The sequence below is a fragment of the Ranitomeya variabilis genome, chromosome 1 (genome assembly GCF_051348905.1).
Source record: "Ranitomeya variabilis isolate aRanVar5 chromosome 1, aRanVar5.hap1, whole genome shotgun sequence".
NCBI lineage: Eukaryota > Metazoa > Chordata > Amphibia > Anura > Dendrobatidae > Ranitomeya > Ranitomeya variabilis.
This window is the reverse complement of record NC_135232.1, coordinates 304,453,775-304,479,501: the sequence shown is the minus strand read 5'-3', so window position 1 is coordinate 304,479,501 and position 25,727 is coordinate 304,453,775. Positions and strand designations below refer to the sequence as shown.

General features: G+C 46.2%; 1 protein-coding gene across 3 annotated transcripts in view; it reads right to left on the bottom strand.

Moving 5' to 3' along the window:
• SART3 (spliceosome associated factor 3, U4/U6 recycling protein) overlaps positions 1 to 17,528 on the bottom strand; it is a 103,341-nt gene extending 85,813 nt beyond the window's left edge. The window contains exons 1-4 of one of the 3 annotated variants that reach the window (XM_077296276.1): positions 17,376 to 17,528; positions 17,004 to 17,257; positions 5,181 to 5,307; positions 3,641 to 3,745 (exon numbers count right to left, since the gene is read on the bottom strand). In XM_077296276.1, coding sequence (XP_077152391.1) covers positions 3,641 to 3,745; positions 5,181 to 5,307; positions 17,004 to 17,195 — 424 coding nt within the window. In that variant the 5' untranslated portion in view covers positions 17,196 to 17,257; positions 17,376 to 17,528. Of the gene's footprint in view, positions 1 to 3,640; positions 3,746 to 5,180; positions 5,308 to 17,003 lie in introns of all 3 variants that reach the window. The other 2 variants (XM_077296267.1, XM_077296258.1) reach the window with 2 other exon arrangements.
• Between the last annotated feature and the right edge of the window lie 8,199 nt (positions 17,529 to 25,727).

The following is a 25,727-nucleotide window of genomic DNA, read 5'->3' as shown; positions in this document are numbered from 1 at the left end:
AGTCTCCAGGGGACGTCCGATAACATGTTTACCAGCTCCGCATACCAGGCCCTGCGGGGCCAATCTGGAGCTACTAAGAGAACAGGAACTCCCTCTGACTATCTTTTTGGCGACCCTTGGAAGCAAGGGGAGAGGAGGGAAAAGATAAGGCATCTGAAACTGGACCCACGAAATCACAAGGGCATCGCAGCTGACGGCCATCGGATCCCGAGATCTGGATACGTACTGGGGAACCTTGTGGTTTGTTCGGGAGGCCATGAGGTCGACGTCCGGCACACCCCACCTTTGACAAATCTGGTCGAAGACAGAGGGGAAAAGAGCCCACTCGCCTGGCATGAGGCCCTGATGGCTGAGGAAGTTGGCTTCCCAATTGTCCACCCCTGGGATGTGTACAGCTGAAATGGAGGGGATGTGGTTCTCTGCCCACAGTAGAATTTTTGCCACTTCCCTCATGACCTGCGTGCTGCGAGTCCCTCCCTGGTGGTTTATGTAAGCCACAGCTGTGGCGTTGTCCAACTGAATACGGACTGGTTTTCCCAAGAGGAGGGACTGCCTGTGGAGGAGGGCTAGGAAGATAGCCCTGATCTCCAAGAGATTGATCGGGAGACGTGCCTCTTGAGCAGTCAGCGACCGTGGGCTGTGAGGCGAAGAAAGACCGCACCCCACCCCTGGAGACTGGGGTCTGTGGTGATGACCTGCCAGCGGAGAGGGAGAAACGACCTCCCGCGCAAAACGGAGGTGGATAGTGTCCACCAAGTGAGAGACTGTCTCACATTGAGAGGAAGGAAAGTGGATTCCTGTCCCAAACGGACAGAAGGGCCAGTGGGAGAGGGCGAGAATGGAACTGAGCATAAGGGACCGCTTCCATGGAAGCGACCATCTTTCCCAGAACCCTCATGCCGAGCCGTAAAGGTAGAGGAGTAGGACGCTTTAGGGCTTTGATGCTCCTCCGAAGAGAAAGGAGCTTCTCCCTTGGGAGGAAGACCTGGGCCTGAATGGTGTCGAATTCCATGCCCAGGAATTCTAGACGTTGGGTCGGAATCAAGGTGGACTTCTGTTCGTTGATTATACAACCGAGGCAGGTCAACGTGTCCAGAGTGATCTGGAGGTTCTGACCGCAGTCCCGGCGAGACGGACCTTTCACAAGGAGGTCGTCGAGGTAGGGGATTACAAGAATCCCTTTCGATCGAAGGATGGCCATGACCGCCACCATTACCTTCGTAAAGACCCTGGGAGCGGATGCCAGGCCGAACAGAAGGGCCGTGAACTGGAAATGCTGGATCGCGAAACGAAGGAACCTTTGGTGCTGAACACAAATCAGGATGTGTAGGTACGCATCCCGAATGTCCAAAGAGCACAGAAATTCCCCCGGTTCCATGGAAGCGATCACAGAGCGCAGAGACTCCATCTTGAAATGCCGAATCCGGAGGTGGCAGTTCAACTGTTTGAGATCCAAGATCGGGCGAAGAGATCGGTCTTTTTTCGGAAATACGAAGAGATTCGAATAAAAGCCGGAAAACCGCTGGTTGGAAGGGAATGGGACGATTACCCCGGAGGCGAGGAGGGAATCGACAGCCTGGAGAAGCCCTGGGACATGGGAGGGCTATTTGGGTGGACGAGAGAGGAAGAAACGTCTTCCTGGGGGCGAAGAAAATTCTGTTGTAGCCTGATGTAACGATCTCCCTGACCCAGGCACTGTCGACCACCGATAACCAAGCCTCTGTGAAGGGAAGAAGCCTGCCTCCCACCCTGGAAAGATTTCCATTTGGGGGTGACCCGTCACTTAGAAGAAAATCTGTGGTCGCGAGGACTGGAAGACTTGGAGGAGCGACTTTTAGCTCTCCAGTGAGGGGTAGGGCTTCCTTCGTTCCCTTTGAGAGGAGGGCCGGTCTTGCTGAGAGGCACCACCCGATGAAGCGAAGGAGCGAAAGGATTGAGGACCCTTTCTATTGAAGGGACGCCTAGGCTTAGACTGCGGCAGAGAAGTGCTCTTACCGCCAGTGGCATCTGAAATCATTTGGTCCAGCTGAGCGCCAAAAAGCCTGGATCCTTGGAAAGGCAGACCTGTGAGGGATTTTTTTGGAAACGGGATCTGCGTTCCACGCGTTAAGCCAAAGGAAACAGCAAATGGCGACAATATTGCTGTTTGCCCATGCGGAGCAAGCAGCCGCATCCAGGGAGGCATTCCCAGCAAGAGAAATCTGATCTGCTAAATCTGCTAGCTCCTGTGCGGGAGCTGAAGCTATAATGTCTCTGCTTAGGGTCTTGGCCCAGGCCGACACCGCTTTCACCACCCAAGAAGAGGCGAAATTGGGACAAAGAGAGGCGCCAGAAGCCTCAAAGGCTGATTTTGTTAATGCCTCAATTTGCCTGTCCGTGGGGTCCTTTAGAGACGCCGCATCAGGAATGGACAGCACTGTCTGGGAGGATAATCTTGAGACAGGTGGATCTACCTTAGGTGATTCGGACCATTTGCTAACAAGCGCCAACAAGAGGGGCGTGGCCGGCCGAAGGAAAACCAAGCGCCTGATAGGCCAGCAGAGAAAAGGGGGTGTGGCCCACCGGAGCGCAGCTAATACCAGCGCTGGGCTGCAAGATCGGGAGAGGAAGGGGCGCGGCCTTCTGGGGCAGATATTGCCGAAAAGGGAGAGGTAGAAAAAAAACGTGCGCTGAGAAAAAACGGCGCAAGTTTTAAATAAAAGAGCGCCCGATGGTCTAGGAATCCGTTAATGCTGTACCCAGTAATGGAGCGCCCGTGCAGCGGCGAGTGCTGCAGGAAGGAGCACTGAGGATAATAAAGCTAAGTGCCTCTGCATGTAGATTGAGGAAGCGACAATGCAGGGACTGAGAAAGGGGAAGGGGGGGGAGGGGCGACAGACGGACGGACGTATTGAAGATCTCTACCTGAATCCATTGTAGATGACGATAACGTCAGGATCCCTTGGATAGTAAGAAGGGTCCTGGAAGAGTGGATCCTCCTTCCCACGCCGTGCCACGGCATAGAAGACGGCGTAGAAGACGGCGTCAACCCCTTATACAAAAGGGGGGAGGTCACCAAAGGTGACAACCATCTTCCTCTCAGCCCTCTATGAGGAGAGAGATGAGGAGGGGACAGGGCAAGGACTGGCCACCAAGATAGTCGCCCTGAAGCACCCATAAGGGTGACAGGGGACGAAGTCCTGCCCAGTGGTCCCGAGAGGGTGCGATGCGGGTGATACCACACTGCTCTCTCGGTCGCTTAATGTAGGGAAAACAGGGTGAGAAAACTGCGCCCTGTTACCCTGAAGAAAGCATCTGAAAAATAAAAGGGAAATGATTAATAACACAACAAAACCCTGTAAGGAACGATAAAGCGGATCTGGTGTTAGATCCAGGTTTGCCTCCTACAGACACTAAGCAAAAACGGAGTTGCCTGGTGCCTGTCGATGGGTGCATACTGCCGAGGAGTTAACGTTTCCTTATTTGCATAGTGTCAGCCTCCTAGCGACAGCAGCATACACCCATGGTTACCTGTGTCCCCCAATGAAGCGAGGAAGAAAGAAATAATGTGTGGGATTGATTTCTCATACATGATGCTACGCGGTGCGTGAGACAGATGGTGGGGGATGGGGTGCATGTAATCTAGACAATTGGAGCTTACAGATGTAATCTTTCACAGCTTTCTCAAACAGCTCATAAACAACCTCACGACTTGAACCGTCTTCTGCAATCTTCATTTCATCTTTCAACCAATCCAACCATATCTCTGCAGGAAAAAAATACGCAAATAAGGGTTAATAATTAATGTATACAGTATGTCAAGATAAAACATTAATGGGAGCTAACTTAACTGAAGAAATCCGAAATACAATGGGGAAAATAAGTATTTGATACACTGATGATTTTGCAAGTTTTCCCACCTACAAGAATGGAGAGGTCTGTAATTTTTATCGTAGGTACACTTCAACTGTGAGAGACAATCTTTAAAAAAAAAAAAAAATCACATTGTATGACTGTAGGAATCACACACTGCAGCAGGTATTTTTGCCCACTGCTACATACAGATCTTCTCCAGATCTTTCAGGCTTCGGGGAGGTCTCTGGTCAACATTTAGTTTCAGATCCCTCCACGAGGCACAATCTTGCACAGAACACCCAGCGAGGAAGATTGACAATCACCTTGTGTTTCTTCCATTTTCTAATAATTGTGTTGTCTTCTCACCAAGCGTCTTGCCTATTGTCCCAACGTCCTTCCAAGCCTTGTGCAGGTCTATAATTTTGTCCCTGTTATCCTTAAACAGCTCTTTGGTATTGGCCATGGTGGAGAGGTTGGAGTGTGATTGATTGTGTGGACAGGTGTCTTTTATACAGGTAATGAGGTCAAACAGGTGCAATTAATACAGGTGATGAGTGCAGAGTAGGAAGGCTTCTTAAAGTTAAACTAACAGGTCTGTGAGACAGAATTCTTGCTGGTTGGTAGGGGATCAAATACTTATTTCATGCAATAAAATGCAAATTACTTATGTAAAAAATCATAAAATATTACTTTAAGATTCTGACTTTCACAGTTGAAGGGCACCCATGATAAAAATTACAGACCACTCCATTCTTTGTAAGTCGGAAACCTTGTAAAATCAGCAGTGTATCATTATTTTCCCCACTCTAAAATTGAAAGCTACGTGTAATTTGCAGCTAGTAAAGTTATTATACACTAGTTCACAATAAAACCCACGTTCTCCATGGCTGAATAGTGCAATTTGCAGGTCAAAAGTGTCAATTTTCTGCTCTTATTCATTCCTGCTGCTCCTGAGTGCTCAGTTTTGTTTTCTGCCACGTGGCCCTAGAGATATAGGCCTTTTTACTTTTAATTTTTATGCTCTTTATTTACTAAGAGGGTGTGGCTCAAATAATAATAATGCAGAGCAGCCTAAAGACACGCCCCCAATCCTGTGACCACGCCTCCTTAGTAAATCAATAGGGGCAGATATGCAGTACATGGCCAGAGTCAATATACAGTCGACTGTGCTGTGCAATCCTGGCTGCCACCGACACCGGGAATAGCTGATCAGCAGGGATGCCAGGTGTGACACCCCCACCGATCAGGAATTGATGACCTATCCAATGTTAAAGTCCCAGACAACCCCTTTAAGTTAATGTCCACAAAATATAACTATATAAGTTGTCAGCGTTTTGTCTTCATACCTTCAGTTAATGGGAACAGTTCACTCATCTTCTGACGGGCGCGTCTTAACCTATCCAATTCTCCTTCCTGCCGCAAGAGTTTTATTAGGTCCACGTGGCAGTTGTAGTCAAAGGCATTTATAGAAAGCTGTTGAAGAAGATACACATTTCAGAGCAATGTCAATATGCAGTCACTCAACAGCTGATCTAGATGTGTTCTACTTGTGTGTTTATCTGTAAAACCACCCGATACAAATCTCTGCTTTCCAAATTTTTACTTAAAGGGAACCTGCTGTTAGGGCTAGCGGAACGCACCGAGTAAATATAGAGGTTTTATTATAATTGATGCGTTCGCAGCCCGGGGTCCACCGTGCAGGAGAACCTGCTGCTAGCAAACGGCGGAACTATGTGGCGGTATGAGCTAACCCTGTTACTTCACAGAGTAGCCGAAACTCAAAGCACTGAGCCCTGTTTGACTTCACAGAGGCACAGGCTAACTACTCAACTGAGAGCAGTCAGTGGTCATGCATGCACACAAACTCCTCGCCGGAGGTGCCAGCATTCTAGGGCCTTATTTCAGCCGGGTCCCTGAACACAAACTCACATGACCACACTGGCGCAAAGCACATAACATAGAACAATACTAGCGCATGGCAGTGTGGCCATGCAAGCCTTAAATAGTTGAAGCACGTACAGGACCTTCCTAGAAGGACCAATGAGTGGCTGCCACAGAGCGTGAGCACCTACAGGACCTTCCTGAAGGACCAAAGGCCTTAGCTGCAGTATCTGATCATGTGACCCTCGATCTCCACTGAGAGATCTTACTCTGGGCATGCTCAGAACGAGAAAAGCAGGACTTACTCCCAGAAGCGTCTGCTTGCCGCTGCTCAGCACTGACTTCCATGGCAAAGGAAAAGCAGCAGTAACTCTTTGTACAGAGCCAGACTGAGCTAGACGCTGGGACCGACGTCTCCGCTGAGCAGGCTCCACTGCAGCAGAAGAATGGGAGACCGCAGCGATGGCCCCTGTGCAGAGACGGGAACTCGACCCTTAACACCTGCCACCAGAAATAACAATGTTAACCTGCAGATATGCGGTTAATCTGCAGGTTAACAGCGTTATGATGCTGCCTGGTGCCTGCACGCAGACGTATGCAGGGGGGAGAAAATTATCTATATTCTCGTTGGTATCGTTTTTTTACAGATCGTGGTATTCAGATACACTTGGCTCTCGATTCATACAGCTCTATGACTGACAACTGCTACACTAAAAAAGCATAAAGGCCATCCCACCATCAACAAGGTGGCCCTGTTCAGGATGGTCCTACATTGTCTAATATTAAAGCCATACCATGTGTCAGAGTTGACCTCAATATGTATAAGGACAGACAAAAGACCGGGTCCTGTTGACCAATGTGAACATGCGTTTATGTGCCGCATATATACACCAACTTAAACTCAAGCTTAATTTTTTTTTTCTTTTTAATTTGTCTAGGAGACAAACCGCACACCGCGGCAGAGTTATGGAAAGGAATAATATTCCAGACAGATCTGTGGATCTGGCCACTGTTCCTCCAACCAGGCATGATCATGTCTGATAATGGCCATAACCTGGTGGCGGCTGTGAAGCTTAGCAAGCTTGCACTTGTACCATGCTTAGACCACTTACTCAGTTTAGTGGTTCAGCGGTTTCTGAAAACCTACCAGATTTGCCAGAGCTTCTGGTCAAAGTACACCACATCAGTGGCCATTTCCACAAATCGGTTGCAGCTAGTGCTGCTCTGGCAATGCTGCAACAGTGCAGCAAGTGTTAGCTCGCCGACTGGGAAGCGACATGACCACGTGCTGGAACTCCACACTGCACATGCTGGCAAGGCTTTGTGAGCAGCGGAGGCCAGTTGTGGAATACCAGCTCCAACATGCCCGTCGGTATTCTGGTCAGTCTCCACACACAACTAAAGAGTGGGCATGGATGTCTGACATTTGTGCAGTTCTCCAAGACTTTGAGGACTCCACAAAGATGGAGAGCGGTGATGACAACATAATCAGCACAGTGATCCCCCTCCTGTGCCTATTTAAACAGTTGCTGATCACAATTAAAGCTGAAGCTTTGCATGGGTACCAGATGGAGATGGAGGAAGACATGAGACAGGGAGATACTACTCAGCCCAGCCTCATCTCATCTGCTCAGTGCGGATTGGGTAACAATGAGGAGGTGGCGGAGTAACAGGAGCTGGTTGCTAGCGCAATAGAGGCTAGTGCCCACACAAACTTCGTCCCACCACTCCTACGTGGATGGGCTGAGGAGAGGTATGAGGAGGAAGAGACAGAGGTGCAGATGGAGAGTAGTCATCATGTTGGAGACAGTGAAGTGTTGGATGTAGGGATCTTGGCACATATGGCCGAATTTACGTACTGATGCCTTTCCCGTGACTCTCGCGGGATTCATCTTGGCAAAAAAAAAAAGTCCTGGTTATTCACCCTGCTAGACCCACACTAAAAGGTGACCCTTGAATCTCTCCTTCCTACGGGTGAGAGGTCTACTAAAATGGTGCTATACCAGAAGGCCACTGTGGAAAGTATGTTGAAAAAAATTCCCATCAGACGCTAGGTGCAGGGGGCAAGCTACCTTACCCAACCAAGGTGGAGATGGGAGTAAAACACACTTCAGGTACAGCAGAGGCAGGGGTACACTGTCAAAGGCCTGGGCCAATTTCATGACGCCCTTCCAGCGTCCAGGCCCTGATGATCGGGTATTTTTGACAAGGAAAGCAAAGTTTGTAAAGATGGTCAAGCAATACCAGGCCGACAAAACCAATATACTCCCTAATTCCTCTGCGACCTTCAACTATGGGGTCTCAAGCCTAGACCCCTGGCATGAGCTGTCCCTCTATGTCTTGAATGTGTTGTGCTGTCCCAAAACTAGAGCCTAAAGAGTGGAAACTGCCCACAAGTGACCCCCTTTTGGAAACTAGACCCCTCAAGAAACTTATTTAGATGTGTTGAATCGCCAGGTGCTTCACAGAAGTGTATAACAGAGACGTGAAATTAAAAAAAAATTTCCACAAAAATTTTATTTTAGCCACAATTTTTTTACTTTTACGAAAGTAACAGTACTAAATGGAACCCAAAATTTATTGTGCAATTTTTCCTGAGTACGCAGATACCCCATATGTGGCGATAAAGTACTGTCTGGGTGCACGTTTTGGAATGCAGACTTTTATAGAATGGTCTGCAGATGTCAGTTCGCATTTTAAGAGCCCCTGATGTGCCTAAACAGTGGAAAACCACTGCAAGTGATCCAGTTTTGGAAACTAAACAACTCAAGGAATTTACCTAGGAGTGTGGTAATCACCTTGAACCCACACGTGCGTCAAAGAATTTTACAACGTGAATCTGTGGAAATGAAAGATAAAATAGTTTTTACCCAAAAATGTTGTTTTAGCCACAAATGTTTGCATTTCCTGAAGAATATGGACCCAAAAACTTGTTCTGCAACTTCTCCTAAGGACAATGATACCCCATATGTGGTAGAAAACTACTTTTGAGGCTCACTGCAAAGCTCAGAAATTAAGCAGCGCCATATTAGAGTTCAGATTTTGCTGGACTGGTTTGAGGGTGCCATGTTACATTGCAAGAGCCCCTGAGGTGCCAGAACAGCAGAAAAAAGGCCAAGGAACTCAATCATGCACAAAAATATAGGAACGGGGTGCAGAAAAATGGCAGCAGGTGCCTTGGACTGAGGAGTCAACACATAAAATATTTGGCTGTAAAAGAAGGCAGTTTGTCATCCAAAGCACTGTAGACCCGTACAATAATGTCTGCAAGTAACAGCGAGGCATGGGGGGGGTTCCTTACGAGGGTGTGGCTGAATTTCACTAAATGGAGTTGGCGAAATGGTCAGGATTAATAGTGTCTGCAAAGCTGAAAAATACATGAAAATACTTATCAATGATGTAACATCATCAGGGAGGCGTCTGATTGGCTCCAACTGTATTCTGAAGGTCAATGACCCCTAACATACAGCCAATGTCATTAAGTAGCTGCTTCTGTGTGAAGTAGAACAAGGAGTCCTGAAGTTTGTGATATGGCCCCCACAGAGCCCTGATCTCAACATGATCAAGCCTGACTTGGATTACATAAGGAGACGCAAGAATCTACACAAGTCTACATCCGCAGATCTGTGGTTAGTTCTCCAAAATGCTTGGAACAGCCTCCCTGCCGAGTTCCTTCAAAAATGCTGTGCAAGTGTATCTAAAAGGATTAATGGGGTCTTGAAGGTAAAAGGGTACCTTCACATGAAAAGTTGATTTGCTACAGATCTCTCTTTTGTCCATTAATTTTGCTAATTGATAAAAATAAACTATTAACACTACTAATTTTGGAAACATGTTACCACAACTGCGTACAATTTTTGCATAGCAACACAGTATAAACAAAAGACTAATGAGCGGTGGGAACTGCGGTCCAGGAAAAAGAACATTTTATGAAACCTACTATGCGCTGTCCAACAAGTAATACAGGGACATAATCAGGGTGTTGATCACCAATATTACATAGGACTGCATAACACTGGTGGCAGAAAAAAAAGTTATCTAGTGACAATACTTATTGTCTGCACTGATATGTCTGTGCATATAGGCTCATATACTACATCCCATCCTCCATTTATACGGGACACGCTGATATACTGGATCCCATCCTCCATGTACGGTGGGGAAGAAAGTATTTAAGGTACCGTCACATTAAGCGACGCTGCAGCGACAGCTCTCCAGCGACCAACGATGCCGAAGTCGCCGGGTAACCAGGGTAAACATCGGGTTACTAAGCGCAGGGCCGCGCTTAGTAACCCAATGTTTACCCTGGTTACCAGTGTAAATGTTAAAAAAAAAAAACCACTACATATTTACATTCCGGTGCCTGTCGCGTCCGCTTCCCTGCACTGTGTGAGCGCCGGCCCTAAAGCACAGCGGTGACGTCGCCGCTGTGCTTTGCCTTACGGCCGGCACTGACACATTCAGTGCAGGAAGCTCTGAGCAGCAGCGCGGATGCCGGGGGACGTGACAGACATCAGAAGGGGAGTATGTACTGGTTTTTTTTTTTACTTTTACTGCGCTTAGTAACCCGATATTTACCCTGGTTACCATTGTAAAACATTGCTGGCATCGTTGCTTTTGCTGTCAAACACAACGATACACGCCGATCTGACGACCAAATAAAGTTCTGGACTTTCAGCAACGACCAGCGATATCACAGCAGGATCCAGATTGCTGCTGCGTGTCAAACACAACGATATCGCTATCCAGGACGCTGCAACGTCACGGATCGCTATCGTTGTAAAGTCGCTCAGTGTGACGGTACCTTTAGTCAGCCACCAATTGTGTAAGTTCTCCCACTTAAGATAAGAGTGGCCTGTAATTGACATCATAGGTAGACCACAACTATGAGAGTCAGAATGAGAAAACAAATCCAGAAAATCACCTTGTCTGATTTGGCAAGATTTATTTTGCAAATTATAGTGGAAATAAGAATTTGGTCATTAACAAAAGTGGATCTCAATATTTTGTTATATATCCTTTGTTGGCAATGACAGTGGTCAAACATTTTCTGTAAGTCTTCACAAGGTTGGCACACACTGTTGTTGATATGTTGGCCCATTCCTCCATACAGATCTCCTCTAGAGCAGTGATGTTTTGGATCAGTCGCTGGGCAACAAGGACTTTCAACTTCCTCCAAAGGTTTTCTATGGGGATGAGATCTGGAGACTAGCTAGGCCACTCCAGGACCTTCATATGCTTCTTACGAAGCCACTCCTTCGTCACCCTGGAGGTGTGCTTAGGATCGTTATCATGCTGAAAGACCATCCACGTTTCATCTTCAATGCCCTTGCTGATGGAAGGAGGTTTGCACTCAAAATCCTACAATACATGGCCCCATTCATTCTTTCATGTACACAGATCAGTCGTCCTGGTCCCTTTGCAGAGTAACAGCCCCAAAGCATGATGTTGCCACCCCTATGCTTCACAGTAGATATGGTGTTCTTTGGATGCAACTCAGCATTCTGCCTCCTCCAAACACGACGAGTTTTGTTTCTATGAAACAGTTGTACTTTGGTTTCATCAGACCATATGACATTCTCCCAATACTCTTCTGGATAATCCAAATGCTCTCTAGCAAACTTCAGTCATGTACTGGCTTAAGCAGGGGAACACATCTGGCACTGCAGGATTTGAGTCCCTGGCGGCGTAGTGTGTTACTGATGGTAGCCTTTGTTACGGAGGTCCCAGCTCTATGCAGGTCATTCACTAGGTCACCCCACATGGTTCAGGGATTTTTGCTCACCGTTCTTATGAAGATTTTGACCCCACGGGATGAGATCTTGCATGGAGCCCCAGATCGAGGGAGATTATAAGTGGTCTTGTATGTCTTCTATTTTCTTATTATTGCTCCCACAGTTGATTTCATCACACCAAGCTGCTTGTCTATTCAGTCTTCCCAGCCTGGTGCAGGGCTACAATTTTGTTTCTGTGTCCTCCGACAGCTCTTTGGTCTTCACCATAGTGGAGTTAGGAGTGTGACTGAGGTTGTGGACAGGTGTCTATTATACTGATAACAAGTTCAAACAGGTGCCATTACTACAGGTAATGAGTGGAGGACAGAGGAGCCTCTTAAAGAAGTTACAGATCTGTGAGAGCCAGAAATCTTGCATGTCTTTAGGTGACCAAATACTTATTTTCCACCATAATTTGCAAAATAAATCTTGCAAAATCAGACAAAGTGATTATCTGGATTTGTTTTTTCATTTTGACTCACATAGTTGTGGTCTACCTATGATGTCAATTACAGGCCTCTCTCATGTTTTTAAATGGGAGAACTTGCACAATTGGGGGCTGACTAAATACTTTTTTTTCCCACTGTATACAGGGCACCTCTCTATATACTGGATCCCATCCTCCATGTAAACGGGGCACATCTCTATATACTGGATCCCATCCTAAATGTATTCGGGGCACCTCTATATACTGGATCCCGTCCTCTATGTATACGGGACATGTCAATATACTGGATCCCGTCCTCCATGTATACGGGGCACATCTCTATATACTGGATCCCATCCTCCATGTATACGGGGCACATCTCTATATACTGGATCCCATCCTCCATGTATACGGGGCACATCTCTATATACTGGATCCCATCCTCCATGTATACGGGGCACATCTCTATATACTGGATCCCATCCTCCATGTATACGGGACACATCTCTACATACTGGATCCCATCCTCCATGTAAACGGGGCACATCTCTATATACTGGATCCCATCCTAAATGTATTCAGGGCACCTCTATATACTGGATCCCGTCCTCCATGTATACGGGGAACATCTCTATATACTGGATCCCATCCTAAATGTATTCGGGGCACCTCTATATACTGGATCCCGTCCTCCATGTATACGGGGCACATCTCTATATACTGGATCCCATCCTAAATGTATTCGGGGCACCTCTATATACTGGATCCCGTCCTCTATGTATACGGGACATGTCAATATACTGGATCCCGTCCTCCATGTATACGGGGCACATCTCTATATACTGGATCCCATACTCCATGTATACGGGACACATCTCTACATACTGGATCCCATCCTCCATGTAAACGGGGCACATCTCTATATACTGGATCTCATCCTCCATGTATACGGGGCACATCTCTATATACTGGATCCCATACTCCATGTATACGGGGCACATCTCTATATACTGGATCCCATCCTCCATGTATACGGGGCACCTCTCTATATACTGGATCCCATCCTCCATGTATACGGGGCACATCTCTATATACTGGATCCCATCCTCCATGTATACGGGGCACCTCACTATATACTGGATCCCATCCTCCATGTATACGGGACACATCTCTATATACTGGATCCCACCCTCCATGTATACGGGGCACCTCACTATATACTGGATCCCATCCTCCATGTATACGGGACATGTCTATATACTGGATCCCATCCTCCATGTATACTGGGCACATCTCTATATACTGGATCCCGTCCTCCATGTATACGGGGAACCTCTCTATATACTGGATCCCATCCTCCATGTATACGGGGCACCTCACTATATACTGGATCCCGTCCTCTATGTATACGGGGCACCTCACTATATACTGGATCCCGTCCTCCATGTATACGGGACATGTGTACAGGTCCTTCTCAAAAAATTAGCATATAGTGTTAAATTTCATTATTTACCATAATGTAATGATTACAATTAAACTTTCATATATTATAGATTCATTATCCACCAACTGAAATTTGTCAGGTCTTTTATTGTTTTAATACTGATGATTTTGGCATACAACTCCTGATAACCCAAAAAACCTGTCTCAATAAATTAGCATATCAAGAAAAGGTTCTCTAAACGACCTATTACCCTAATCTTCTGAATCAACTAATTAACTCTAAACACATGCAAAAGATACCTGAGGCTTTTAAAAACACCCTGCCTGGTTCATTACTCAAAACCCCCATCATGGGTAACACTAGCGACCTGACAGATGTCAAGAAGGCCATCATTGACACCCTCAAGCAAGAGAGTAAGACCCAGAAAGAAATTTCTCAACAAATAGGCTGTTCCCAGAGTGCTGTATCAAGGCACCTCAATGGTAAGTCTGTTGGAAGGAAACAATGTGGCAGAAAACGCTGTACAACGAGAAGAGGTGACCGGACCCTGAGGAAGATTGTGGAGAAGGACCGATTCCAGACCTTGGGGAACCTGAGGAAGCAGTGGACTGAGTCTGGTGTGGAAACATCCAGAGCCACCGTGCACAGGCGTGTGCAGGAAATGGGCTACAGGTGCCGCATTCCCCAGGTAAAGCAGCAACTGGACTGTTGCTAAGTGGTCCCAAGTACTTTTTTCTGATGAAAGCAAATTTTGCATGTCATTCGGAAATCAAGGTGCCAGAGTCTGGAGGAAGACTGGGGAGAAGGAAATGCCAAAATGCCTGAAGTCCAGTGTCAAGTACCCACAGTCAGTGATGGTGTGGGGTGCCATGTCAGCTGCTGGTGTTGGTCCACTGTGTTTCATCAAGGGCAGGGTCAATGCAGCTAGCTATCAGGAGATTTTGGAGCACTTCATGCTTCCATCGGCTGAAATGCTTTATGGAGATGAAGATTTCATTTTTCAGCACGACCTGGCACCTGCTCACAGTGCCAAAACCACTGGTAAATGGTTTACTGACCATGGTATTACTGTGCTCAATTGGCCTGCCAACTCTCCTGACCTGAACCCCATAGAGAATCTGTGGAATATTGTGAAGAGAAAGTTGAGAGACGCAAGACCCAACACTCTGGATGAGCTTAAGGCCGCTATTGAAGCATCCTGGGCCTCCATAACATCTCAGCAGTGTCACAGGCTGATTGCCTCCATGCCACGCCGCATTGAAGCAGTCATTTCTGCCAAAGGATTCCCGACCAAGTATTGAGTGCATAACTGAACATTATTATTTGATGGTTTTTTTGTTTGTTATTAAAAAACACTTTTATTTGATTGGCCGGGTGAAATATGCTAATTTATTGAGACAGGTTTTTTGGGTTATCAGGAGTTGTAGGCCAAAATCATCAGTATTAAAACAATAAAAGACCTGACAAATTTCAGTTGGTGGATAATGAATCTATAATATATGAAAGTTTAATTGTAATCATTACATTATGGTAAATAATGAAATTTAACACTATATGCTAATTTTTTGAGAAGGACCTGTATACTGGATCCCGTCCTCCATGTATACGGGGCACCTCACTATATACTGGATCCCGTCCTCCATGTATACTGGGCACCTCTCTATTTACTGGATCCCGACCTCCATGTATACGGGGCACCTCTCTATATACTGGATCCCGTCCTCCATGTATACGGGGCACATCTCTATATACTGGATCCCGTCCTCCATGTATACTGGGCACCTCTCTATTTACTGGATCCCGTCCTCCATGTATACGGGGTACCTCTCTATATACTAGATCCCGTCCTCCATGTATACGGTGCACCTCTCTATATACTGGATCCCGTCCTCCATGTATACGGGGCACCTCTCTATATACTGGATCCCATCCTCCATGTATACGGGGCACCTCTCTATATACTGGATCCCGTCCTCCATGTATACGGTGCACCTCTATATACAGGATCCCATCCTCCATATATACATGACCTCTCTATATACTGGATCCCGTCCTCCATGCACACGGGGCACCTCTCTATATACTGGATCCCACCCTCCATGTATACGGGGCACATCTCTATATAATGGATCCCATCCTCCATGTATACGGGGCACCTCTATATACTGGATCCCGTCCTCCATATATACAGGACCTCTCTATATACTGGATCCCATCTTCCATGTATACAGGACCTCTCTATATACTGGATCCCGTCCTCCATGTATACGGGGCACCTCTCTATATACTGGATCCCACCCTCCATGTATACGGGGCACCTCTCTATATACTCGATCCCTTCCTCCATGTATACGGGGCACATCTCTATATACTGGATCCCGTCCTCCATGTATACGGGGCACCTCTCTATATACTGGATCCCGTCCTCCATGTATACGGGGCACCTCACTATATACTGGATCCCGTCCTCCATGTATACGGTGCACCTCTCTATATACTGGATCCCATCCTCCATGTATACGGGGCACCTCTATATACTGGATCCCGTCCTCCATGTATACGGGGCACCTCTCTATATACTGGATCCCATCCTCCATGTATACGGGGCACCTCTATATACTGGATCCCGTCCTCCATGTATACGGGGCACCTCTCTATATACTGGATCCCGTCCTCCATGTATACGGGGCACCTCTATATACTGGATCCCATCCTCCATGTAAACGGGGCACATCTCTATATACTGGATCCCATCCTAAATGTATTCAGGGCACCTCTATATACTGGATCCCGTCCTCCATGTATACGGGGCACATCTCTATATACTGGATCCCATCCTAAATGTATTCGGGGCACCTCTATATACTGGATCCCATCCTCCATGTATACGGGGCACATCTCTATATACTTGATCCCATCCTAAATGTATTCGGGGCACCTCTATATACTGGATCCCGTCCTCTATGTATACGGGACATGTCAATATACTGGATCCCGTCCTCCATGTATACGGGGCACCTCTCTATATACTGGATCCCGTCCTCCATGTATACGGGGCACCTCTCTATATACTGGATCCCATCCTCCATGTATACGGGGCACCTCTCTATATACTGGATCCCGTCCTCCATGTAAACGGGGCACCTCACTATATACTGGATCCCGTCCTCCATGTATACGGGGCACCTCTCTATATACTGGATCCCGTCCTCCACGTATACGGGGCACCTCTCTATATACTGGATCCCGTCCTCCATGTATACAGGGCACCTCTCTATATACTGGATCCCGTCCTCCATGTAAACGGGGCACCTCACTATATACTGGATCCCGTCCTCCATGTAAACGGGGCACCTCACTATATACTGGATCCCGTCCTCCATGTATACGGGGCACCTCTCTATATACTGGATCCCGTCCTCCATGTATACGGGGCACCTCTCTATATACTGGATCCCGTCCTCCATGTATACGGGGCACCTCTCTATATACTGGATCCCGTCCTCCATGTATACGGGGCACCTCTCTATATACTGGATCCCGTCCTCCATGTATACGGTGCACCTCTCTATATACTGGATTACAACCCCAATATATACAGAACACCCCGATATTCTGGATTCCACTTGCTCCCCACAATCACCTGCTCTTCCAGTCTCTGAATCTCTGCTTCATTTTCTCTCTCGTCTTCCTCCTCAGAGGAGGACTGTCCGGTGCCCTCAGGGGAGCCACCTTCGTGCTCTTCGCCGTCTGACTCCATTTCCTCTTCTCCTTCCTCCTCACCCCCGAGCTCCAGGGTTTCTATTTTCTCCTTTCCGTGTCCAGCAGCCGCCATCGTGCTCTTTACTGCGAATTCACAACGTTGTTGGGCGGGCAGGTGTCCGCGGTAACTCCTGTCTAGAGACTCTGTATTACTAACCAGCAATGAACGTGTTTTTACTGACATAACATCCCTTGTATAGACGAAAACCTTGCAGCAGAATCTGTGCACGTATTGTAATTATAAATTGCTTACAGAAAATGTTATTTGTAATGCAGGCAACACGGACAGTCTTATCTCCAGGGAGACGCAGGACCAGGCGTTCTATGGGGCCTAATTAGAACTGCCCTCTGGATGGCGTCTAGAATGGAGTTGCTCTTGTGAGGAGAAGATGTCACCGGAAAAGGCGGCGCCTCCTCCATTCTGGCGCCCAGTTAGCCCACCCGATAGCAGGCGCAGCGCTGTGCTGAGGCCGCTAGAGGGCAGTGTCCAGCGTAGAGGTGATTTTTTGATCTGCTCACCGTAGTCTCCACTGTAGAGAGCTCAGTGCTGAGGTGACTAGAATGGAGGCGCTGGAGAGAGGTCCTCAAAAAATCACCTCCAATGTAGACAGTTCATCACTGACAGGACAGAATGGAGCTGGTTCCAGGATCCCCACAGACTCCATTCTAGTGGCCTCATATGGCGTTATAATGCTAGTTTAGGGAATTGCTCAATATTTTAAGGGAGCAAACACCCAAAGTCGGACATTAACCCCTTCACCCCCAAGGGTGGTTTGCACGTTATGGACCGGGCCAATTTTTACAATTCTGACCACTGTCCCTTTATGAGGTTATAACTCTGGAACACTTCAACGGATCTTGGCGATTCTGACATTGTTTTCTCGTGACATATTGTACTTCATGATAGTGGTAAAATTTCTTTGATATAACTTGCGTTTATTTGTGAAAAAAATGGAAATTTGGTGAAAATTTTGAAAATTTCGCAATTTTCCAACTTTGAATTTTTATGCAATTAAATCACAGCGATATGTCACACAAAATACTTAATAAGTAACATTTCCCACATGTCTACTTTACATCAGCATCATTTTGGAACCAAAATTTTTTTTTGTTAGGGAGTTATAAGGGTTAAAAGTTGACCAGCAATTTCTCATTTTTACAACACCATTTTTTTTTAGGGACCACATCTCATTTGAAGTCATTTTGAGGGGTCTATATGATAGAAAATACCCAAGTGTGACACCATTCTAAAAACTGCACCCCTCAAGGTGCTCAAAACCACATTCAAAAAGTTTATTAGCCCTTCAGGTGTTTCACAGGAATTTTTGGAATGTTTAAATAAAAATGAACATTTAACTTTTTTCACACAAAATTTAATTCAGCTCCAATTTGTTTTATTTTACCAAGGGTAACAGGAGAAAATGGACCCCAAAAGATGTTATACAATTTGTCCTGAGTACGCCGATACCCCATATGTGGGTGTAAACCACTGTTTGGGCGCATGGCAGAGCTCGGAAGCGAAGGAGCGCCATTTGACTTTTCAATGCAAAATTGACTGGAATTGAGATGGGACGCCATGTTGCGTTTGGAGAGCCACTGATGTGCCTAAACATTGAAACCCCCCACAAATGCCACCATTTTGGAAAGTAGACCCCCTAAGGAACTTATCTAGAGGTGTGGTGAGCACTTTGACCCACCAAGTGCTTCACAGAAGTTTATAATGCAGAACCGTAAAAATAAAAAATCATATTTTTTCACAAAAATGATCTTTTCGCCCCCAATTTTTTATTTTCCCAAGGGTAAGAGAAGAAATTGGACCCCAAAAGTTGTTGTACAATTTGTCCTGAGTACGCTGATACCCCATATGTGGGGGTAAACCACTGTTTGGGCGCATGGGAGAGCTCGGAAGGGAAGGAGCGCCGTTTGACTTTTCACTGCAAAATTGACAGGAATTGAGATGGGACGCCATGTTGCGTTTGGAGAGCCACTGATGTGCCTAAACATTGAAACCCCCCACAAGTGACACCATTTTGGAAAGTAGACCCCCTAAGGAACTTATCTAGATGTGTGGTGAGCACTTTGACCCACCAAGTGCTTCACAGGAGTTTATAATGCAGGACCGTAAAAATAAAAAATCATATTTTTTCACAAAAATGATCTTTTCACCCCCAATTTTTTATTTTCCCAAGGGTAAGAGAAGAAATTGGACCACAAAAGTTGTTGTGCAATTTGTCCTGAGTACGCTGATACCCCATATGTGGGGGTAAACCACTGTTTGGGCGCATGGGAGAGCTCGGAAGGGAAGGAGCGCCGTTTGACTTTTCACTGCAAAATTGACAGGAATTGAGATGGGACGCCATGTTGCGTTTGGAGAGCCACTGATGTGCCTAAACATTGAAACCCCCCCACAAGTGACACCATTTTGGAAAGTAGACCCCCTAAGGAACTTATCTAGAGGTGTGGTGAGCACTTTGACCCACCAAGTGCTTCACAGAAGTTTATAATGCAGAGCCGTAAAAATAAAACAAAAATTTTTTCCCACAAAAATTATATTTTAGCCCCCAGTTTTGTATTTTCCCGAGGGTAACAGGAGAAATTGGACCCCAAAAGTTGTTGTCCAATTTGTCCTGAGTACGCTGATACCCCATATGTGGGGGGGAACCACCGTTTGGGCGCATGGGAGGGCTCGGAAGGGATGGAGCGCCATTTGGAATGCAGACTTAGATGGAATGGTCTGCAGGCGTCACATTGCGTTTGCAGAGCCCCTAATGTACCTAAACAGTAAAAAAAAAACACAAGTGACACCATTTTGGAACGTAGACCCCCTAAGGAACTCATCTAGATGTGTTGTGAGAGATTTGAACCCCTAAGTGTTTCACTACAGTTTATAACGCAGAGCCGTGCAAATAAAAAAAAAATTTTTTTCCACAAAAATTATTTTTTAGCCCCCAGTTTTGTATTTTTCCAAGGGTAACAGGAGAAATTAGACCCTATATATTGTTGTCCAACTTGTCCTGAGTACGCTGATACCTGATATCTGGGGGGGGAACCACCGTTTGAGCGCATGGCAGAGCTCGGAAGGGAAGGAGCATCATTTGCAATGCAGACTTAGATGGATTGGTCTGCAGGCGTCACATTGCGTTTGCAGAGCCCCTAATGTACCTAAACAGTAGAAACCCCCCACAAGTGACCCAATATTGGAAACTAGACCCCCCAAGGAACTTATCTAGTTGTGTTGTGAGAACTTTGAACCCCCAAGTGTTTCACTACAGTTTATAACGCAAAGCCGTGAAAATAAAAAAATAAAAAATTTCCCCCCCAAATTATTTTTTAGCCCCCAGTTTTGTATTTTCCCAATGGTAACAGGAGAAATTGGATCCCAAAAGTTGTTGTCCAATTTGTCTTGAGTACGCGGATACCCCATATGTGGGGGGGAACCACCGTTTGGGCGCATGGGAGGGCTCGGAAGGGAAGGAGCGCCATTTGGAATGCAGACTTAGATGGAATGGTCTGCAGGCGTGACATTGCGTTTGCAGAGACCCTAATGTACCTAAACAGTAGAAACCCCCCACAAGTGACACCATTTTGGAAAGTAGACCCCCTAAGGAACTCATCTAGATGTGATGTGAGAGCTTTGAACCCCCTAGTGTTTCACTACAGTTTATAACGCAGAGCCATGCAAATAAAAAATATATTTTTTTTCCACAAAAATTATTTTTTAGCCCCAGTTTTGTATTTTCCCAAGGGTAACAGGAGAAATTGGACCCCAAACATTGTTCTCCAATCTGTTCCGAGTACGCTGATACCCCATATGTTGGGGTAAACCCCTGTTTGGGCGCACGGCAGAGCTTGGAAGGGAAGGAGCACTGTTTTACTTTTTCAACGCAGAATTGGCTGGAATTGAAATGGGACGCCATGTCACGTTTAGAGAGCCCCTGATGTGCCTAAACAGTGGAAACCCCCCAATTATAACTGAAACCCTAATCCACACACACCCCTAATCCCAATGGTAACCCTAACCACACCTCTAACCCAGACACACCCCTAATCCCAACCCTATTCCCAACCGTAAATGTAATCCAAACCCTAACCCTAACTTTAGCCCCAACCCTAACCCTAACTTTAGCCCCAACCCTAAATGTAGCCCTAACCCAAGCCCTAACCCTAGCCCTAACCCTAGCCCTAACCCTAGCCCTAGCCCTAGCCCTAACCCTAATGGGAAAATGGAAATAAATACATTTTTTTAATTTTTTTAATTTTTCCCTAACTAAGGCTACGTTCACATTAGCGTTCTGCGCCGCAGCGTCGGGCGCCGCAGCGTCGCCGCATGCGTTATGCGCCCCTATATTTAACATGGGGGCGCATGGACATGCGTTGCACTTGCGTTTTGCGACGCATGCGTCACTGCGGTGCATGCGTCATGGCGCAGAGGACGCAGCAAGTTGCATTTTTTGTGCGTACAAAATCAAGCAAAAAAAGGACGCATGCGTCGCAAAACGCAGCGTTGTGCATGCGTTGTGCATGCGGTGTTCCTGCGTTGTGCGTTGCGTCGCCGACGCTGCGGCGCACAACGCAAATGTGAACGTAGCCTAAGCGGGTGATGAAAGGGGTTTGATTTACTTTTATAGCGGGTTATTTAGCGGATTTTTATGATTGGCAGCCGTCACACACTGAAAGACGCTTTTTATTGCAAAAAATATTTTTTGCGTTACCACATTTTGAGAGCTATAATTTTTCCATATTTGAGTCCACAGAGTCATGTGAGGTCTTGTTTTTTGCGGGACGAGTTGACGTTTTTATTGGTAACATGTTCGGGCACGGGAGATTTTTTGATCGCTTTTTATTCCGATTTTTGTGAGGCAGAATGACCAAAAACCAGCTATTCATTAATTTCTTTTGGGGGAGGCGTTTATACCATTCCGCGTTTGGTAAAATTGATAAAGCAGTTTTATTCTTCGGGTCAGTACGATTACAGCGATATCTCATTTACATCATTTTTTCTTTTGGCGCTTTTATACGATAAAAGCTATTTTATAGAAAAAATAATTATTTTGGCATCGCTTTATTCTGAGGACTATAACTTTTTTATTTTTTCGCTGATGATGGTGTATGGCGCCTCGTTTTTTGCGGAACAAGATGACGTTTTCAGCGGTACCATGGTTATTTATATCCGTCTTTTTGATCGCGTGTTATTCCACTTTTTGATTGGCGGTATGAGAATAAAGCGTTGATTTTGCCTCGTTTTTTTTTTTTTTTTTTTACGGTGTTCACTGAAGGGGTTAACTAGTTATGTAGTTTTATAGGTGGGGTCGTTACGGACGCGGCGATACTAAATATGTGTACTTTTATTGTTTGATTTTTTTTTTATTTAGATAAAGAAATGTATTTATGGGAATCATTTTTTTTTTTTATTTATTTATTTAGGAATTTTTTTTTTATTTTTTTTTTTTACACATGTGGACATTTTTTTTTTACTTTTTAACTTTGTCCCAGGGGGGGACATCACAGATCGGTGATTTGACAGTGTGCACAGCACTCTGTCATATCACCGATCTCACTGACAGGGCTGCAGGCTTACCAGCGTCTGCACTGAGCAGACACTCGGTAAGCCACCTCCTTCCCTGCAGAACCCGGATGCCGCGGCCATCTTGGATCCGGGACCTGCAGCGAGGAAGGAGGTAGGAGACCCTCGGAGCAACGCGATCACATCGCGTTGCTCCGGGGGTCTCAGGGAAGCACGCAGGGAGCCCCCTCCCTGCGCGATGCTTCCCTATACCGCCGGTACACCGCGATCATGTTTGATCGCGGTGTGCCGGGGGTTAATGTGCCGGGGGCGGTCCGTGACCGCTCCTGGCACATAGTGCCGGATGTCAGCTGCGATAGTCAGCTGACACCCGGCCGCGATCGGCCGCGCTCCACCCGTGAGCGCGGCCGATCGTGCTGGACGTACTATTCCGTCCTTGGGAAGTAGGGCCCACCCCACATGGACGGAATAGTACGTCCAATGACAGAAAGGGGTTAATATTTTTTACGCTGTTATATATTTTACTACATGGTGGCCCGATTCTAACGCATCGGGTATTCTAGACTATGCATCTCTCTTATACCAGGTCCTAAACTGTCCTTTCCTCGCTGAGAATATACGTCTTCATCTGAATGGGAACTTGTGAATCCTCTTCTTAGACTAAATTTCTTTCTCTATGGAGGGGTAATGAACCTGCTGCGATTAAAACACCTGTGGCTAAGGCCGGCGTCACACTCAGCGTATGTAAATACGGTCCGTATTTTACGGCCGTAATACGCAGAAAAGTCCCCAAAATAGTGGTCCGTATGTCATCCGTAGGCAGGGTGTGTCAGCATATTTTGCGCATGGCATCCTCCGTATGTAATCCGTATGGCATCCGTACTGCGATATTTTCTCGCAGGCTTGCAAAACCGACATCTAATGGATTTATGTGCTCAAATGTTCGGTAAAACATATATTTGTCCGTTTGGCCGGACCGCCGTGGTTGACGGGCGAAGGCGGTGACTTTGCTGGGGTGTTTTGGCAGCGGGGGTGGGGAATCGGGGGACGGTGGAGACACAGTTGTGGAGCACAGCTCGGGCCCTATTTGAGGCTATTTTTGGCTCATATTGAAAAAACGGGCAGAAAAGACAGAAAATACCCCAAAATGACACATTCTAAAAACTGCTCCCCTCAAAATTCTCAAAATCACATTCAATAAGTTTATTAAACCTTTCAGGTATGTTCTCCCTGTGTTTGCGTGGGTTTCCTCCGGGTACTCCGGTTTCCTCCCACACTCCAAAGACATACTGATAGGGAATTTAGATTGTGCGCTCGATCGGGGACAGCGATGATAAAGTGTGCAAACTGTAAAGCGCTGCGGAATATGTTAGTGCTATATAAAAATAAAGATTATTATTATTATATACAGTATGTATATATATATATATATATATATATATATATATATATATGTAATTGAGACACATATGTATATATATTCTGTATTTATATTTAATTCAGCGCGATATATGTGAAAAGCCGATAATTCAATTGCCGGCTTTTCATTTCTCCTTCACAAACCCGACAGGATATGAGACGTGGTTTACATACAGTAAACCATCTCATATCCCCTTTTTTTTTTGCATATTCCACACTACTAATGTTAGCAGTGTGTATGTGCAAATATTCCACACTACTAATGTTAGTAGTGTGTATGTGCAAAATGTGGGCGCTGTAGCTTGTAAAATAAAGGGTTAAATCGCGGAAAAAATTGGCGTGGGCTCCCGCGTAATTTTCTCTGCCAGAGTGGGAAAGCCAGTGACTGACGGCAGATATTAATAGCCTAGAGAGGGACCATGGTTATTGGCCCCCCTGTTATGATCCTAGTGGTAGAGGATCTCAGAAGTTCCAGCTAAGTCCGCAAACACAAAAACCAGCTCATAGGGAGGTGGTAACTTGGCTGACCGTATATCTAATCCTAGCACAACAACTAGAAGTAGCCGGGGAACGTACCTACGTTGATTCTAGACGTCTCGCACCAGCCGGAGAACTAACTAACCCTTTCAGAGAAAATAAGACCTCACTTGCCTCAAGAGAAAGGACCCCAAAGTTATAATACAAGCCCCCAACAAATAATAACGGTGAGGTAAGAAGAAAAGACAAACGTAAGAATGAACTAGATTTAGCAAAGAGAGGCCCACTAATTAATAGCAGAAAATAGGAAGGAGACTTATACGGTCAGCAAAAACCCTACAAAAATATCCACGCTGAATATCCAAGAACCCCCGCACCGACTAACGGTGTGGGGGGAGAATATCAGCCCCCTAGAGCTTCCAGCAAAAAACAGGAATCACATTATGAACAAGCTGGAACAAAATAGAAGCAAAGCGAATAAACAAAAATAAGAAAGCAGGACTTAGCTTATCTTGCAAAGAACAGGAGACCAGGAGACAGGAGCAAACAGACATAGACTGACTACATCGATTCCAGGCACTAGACTGAGTTTCCAGGAAGTCTAAATAGGAACACCCAAGGCCTAACGAACCAGGTGAGTACCAACCTGGAGAAAGATGATCCAAGTGTAATACCGGTAGTGACCACAAGAGGGAGCCAAGAAATATAGTTCACAACAGTACCCCCCCTTTAAGGAGGGGTCACCGAACCCTCACCAAGACCACCAGGGCGATCAGGATGAGCAGCGTGAAAGGCACGCACCAAATCGGCCGCATGAACATCAGAGGCGACCACCCAGGAATTATCCTCCTGACCATAGCCCTTCCATTTGACCAGATACTGAAGCCTCCGTCTAGAGAGACGAGAATCCAAGATCTTCTCCACCACGTACTCCAACTCGCCCTCAACCAAGACCGGAGCCGGAGGGTCAACAGCAGGAACCACAGGCACAACGTACCGCTGTAACAAAGACCTATGGAACACATTGTGAATGGCAAATGACACCGGAAGATCCAAACGAAAAGACACCGGATTAAGGACTTCCAAAATTTTATAAGGACCAATAAAGCGAGGCTTAAACTTAGGAGAGGAAACTTTCAGAGGGACATACCGAGAAGATAACCAAACCAAATCCCCAACACGAAG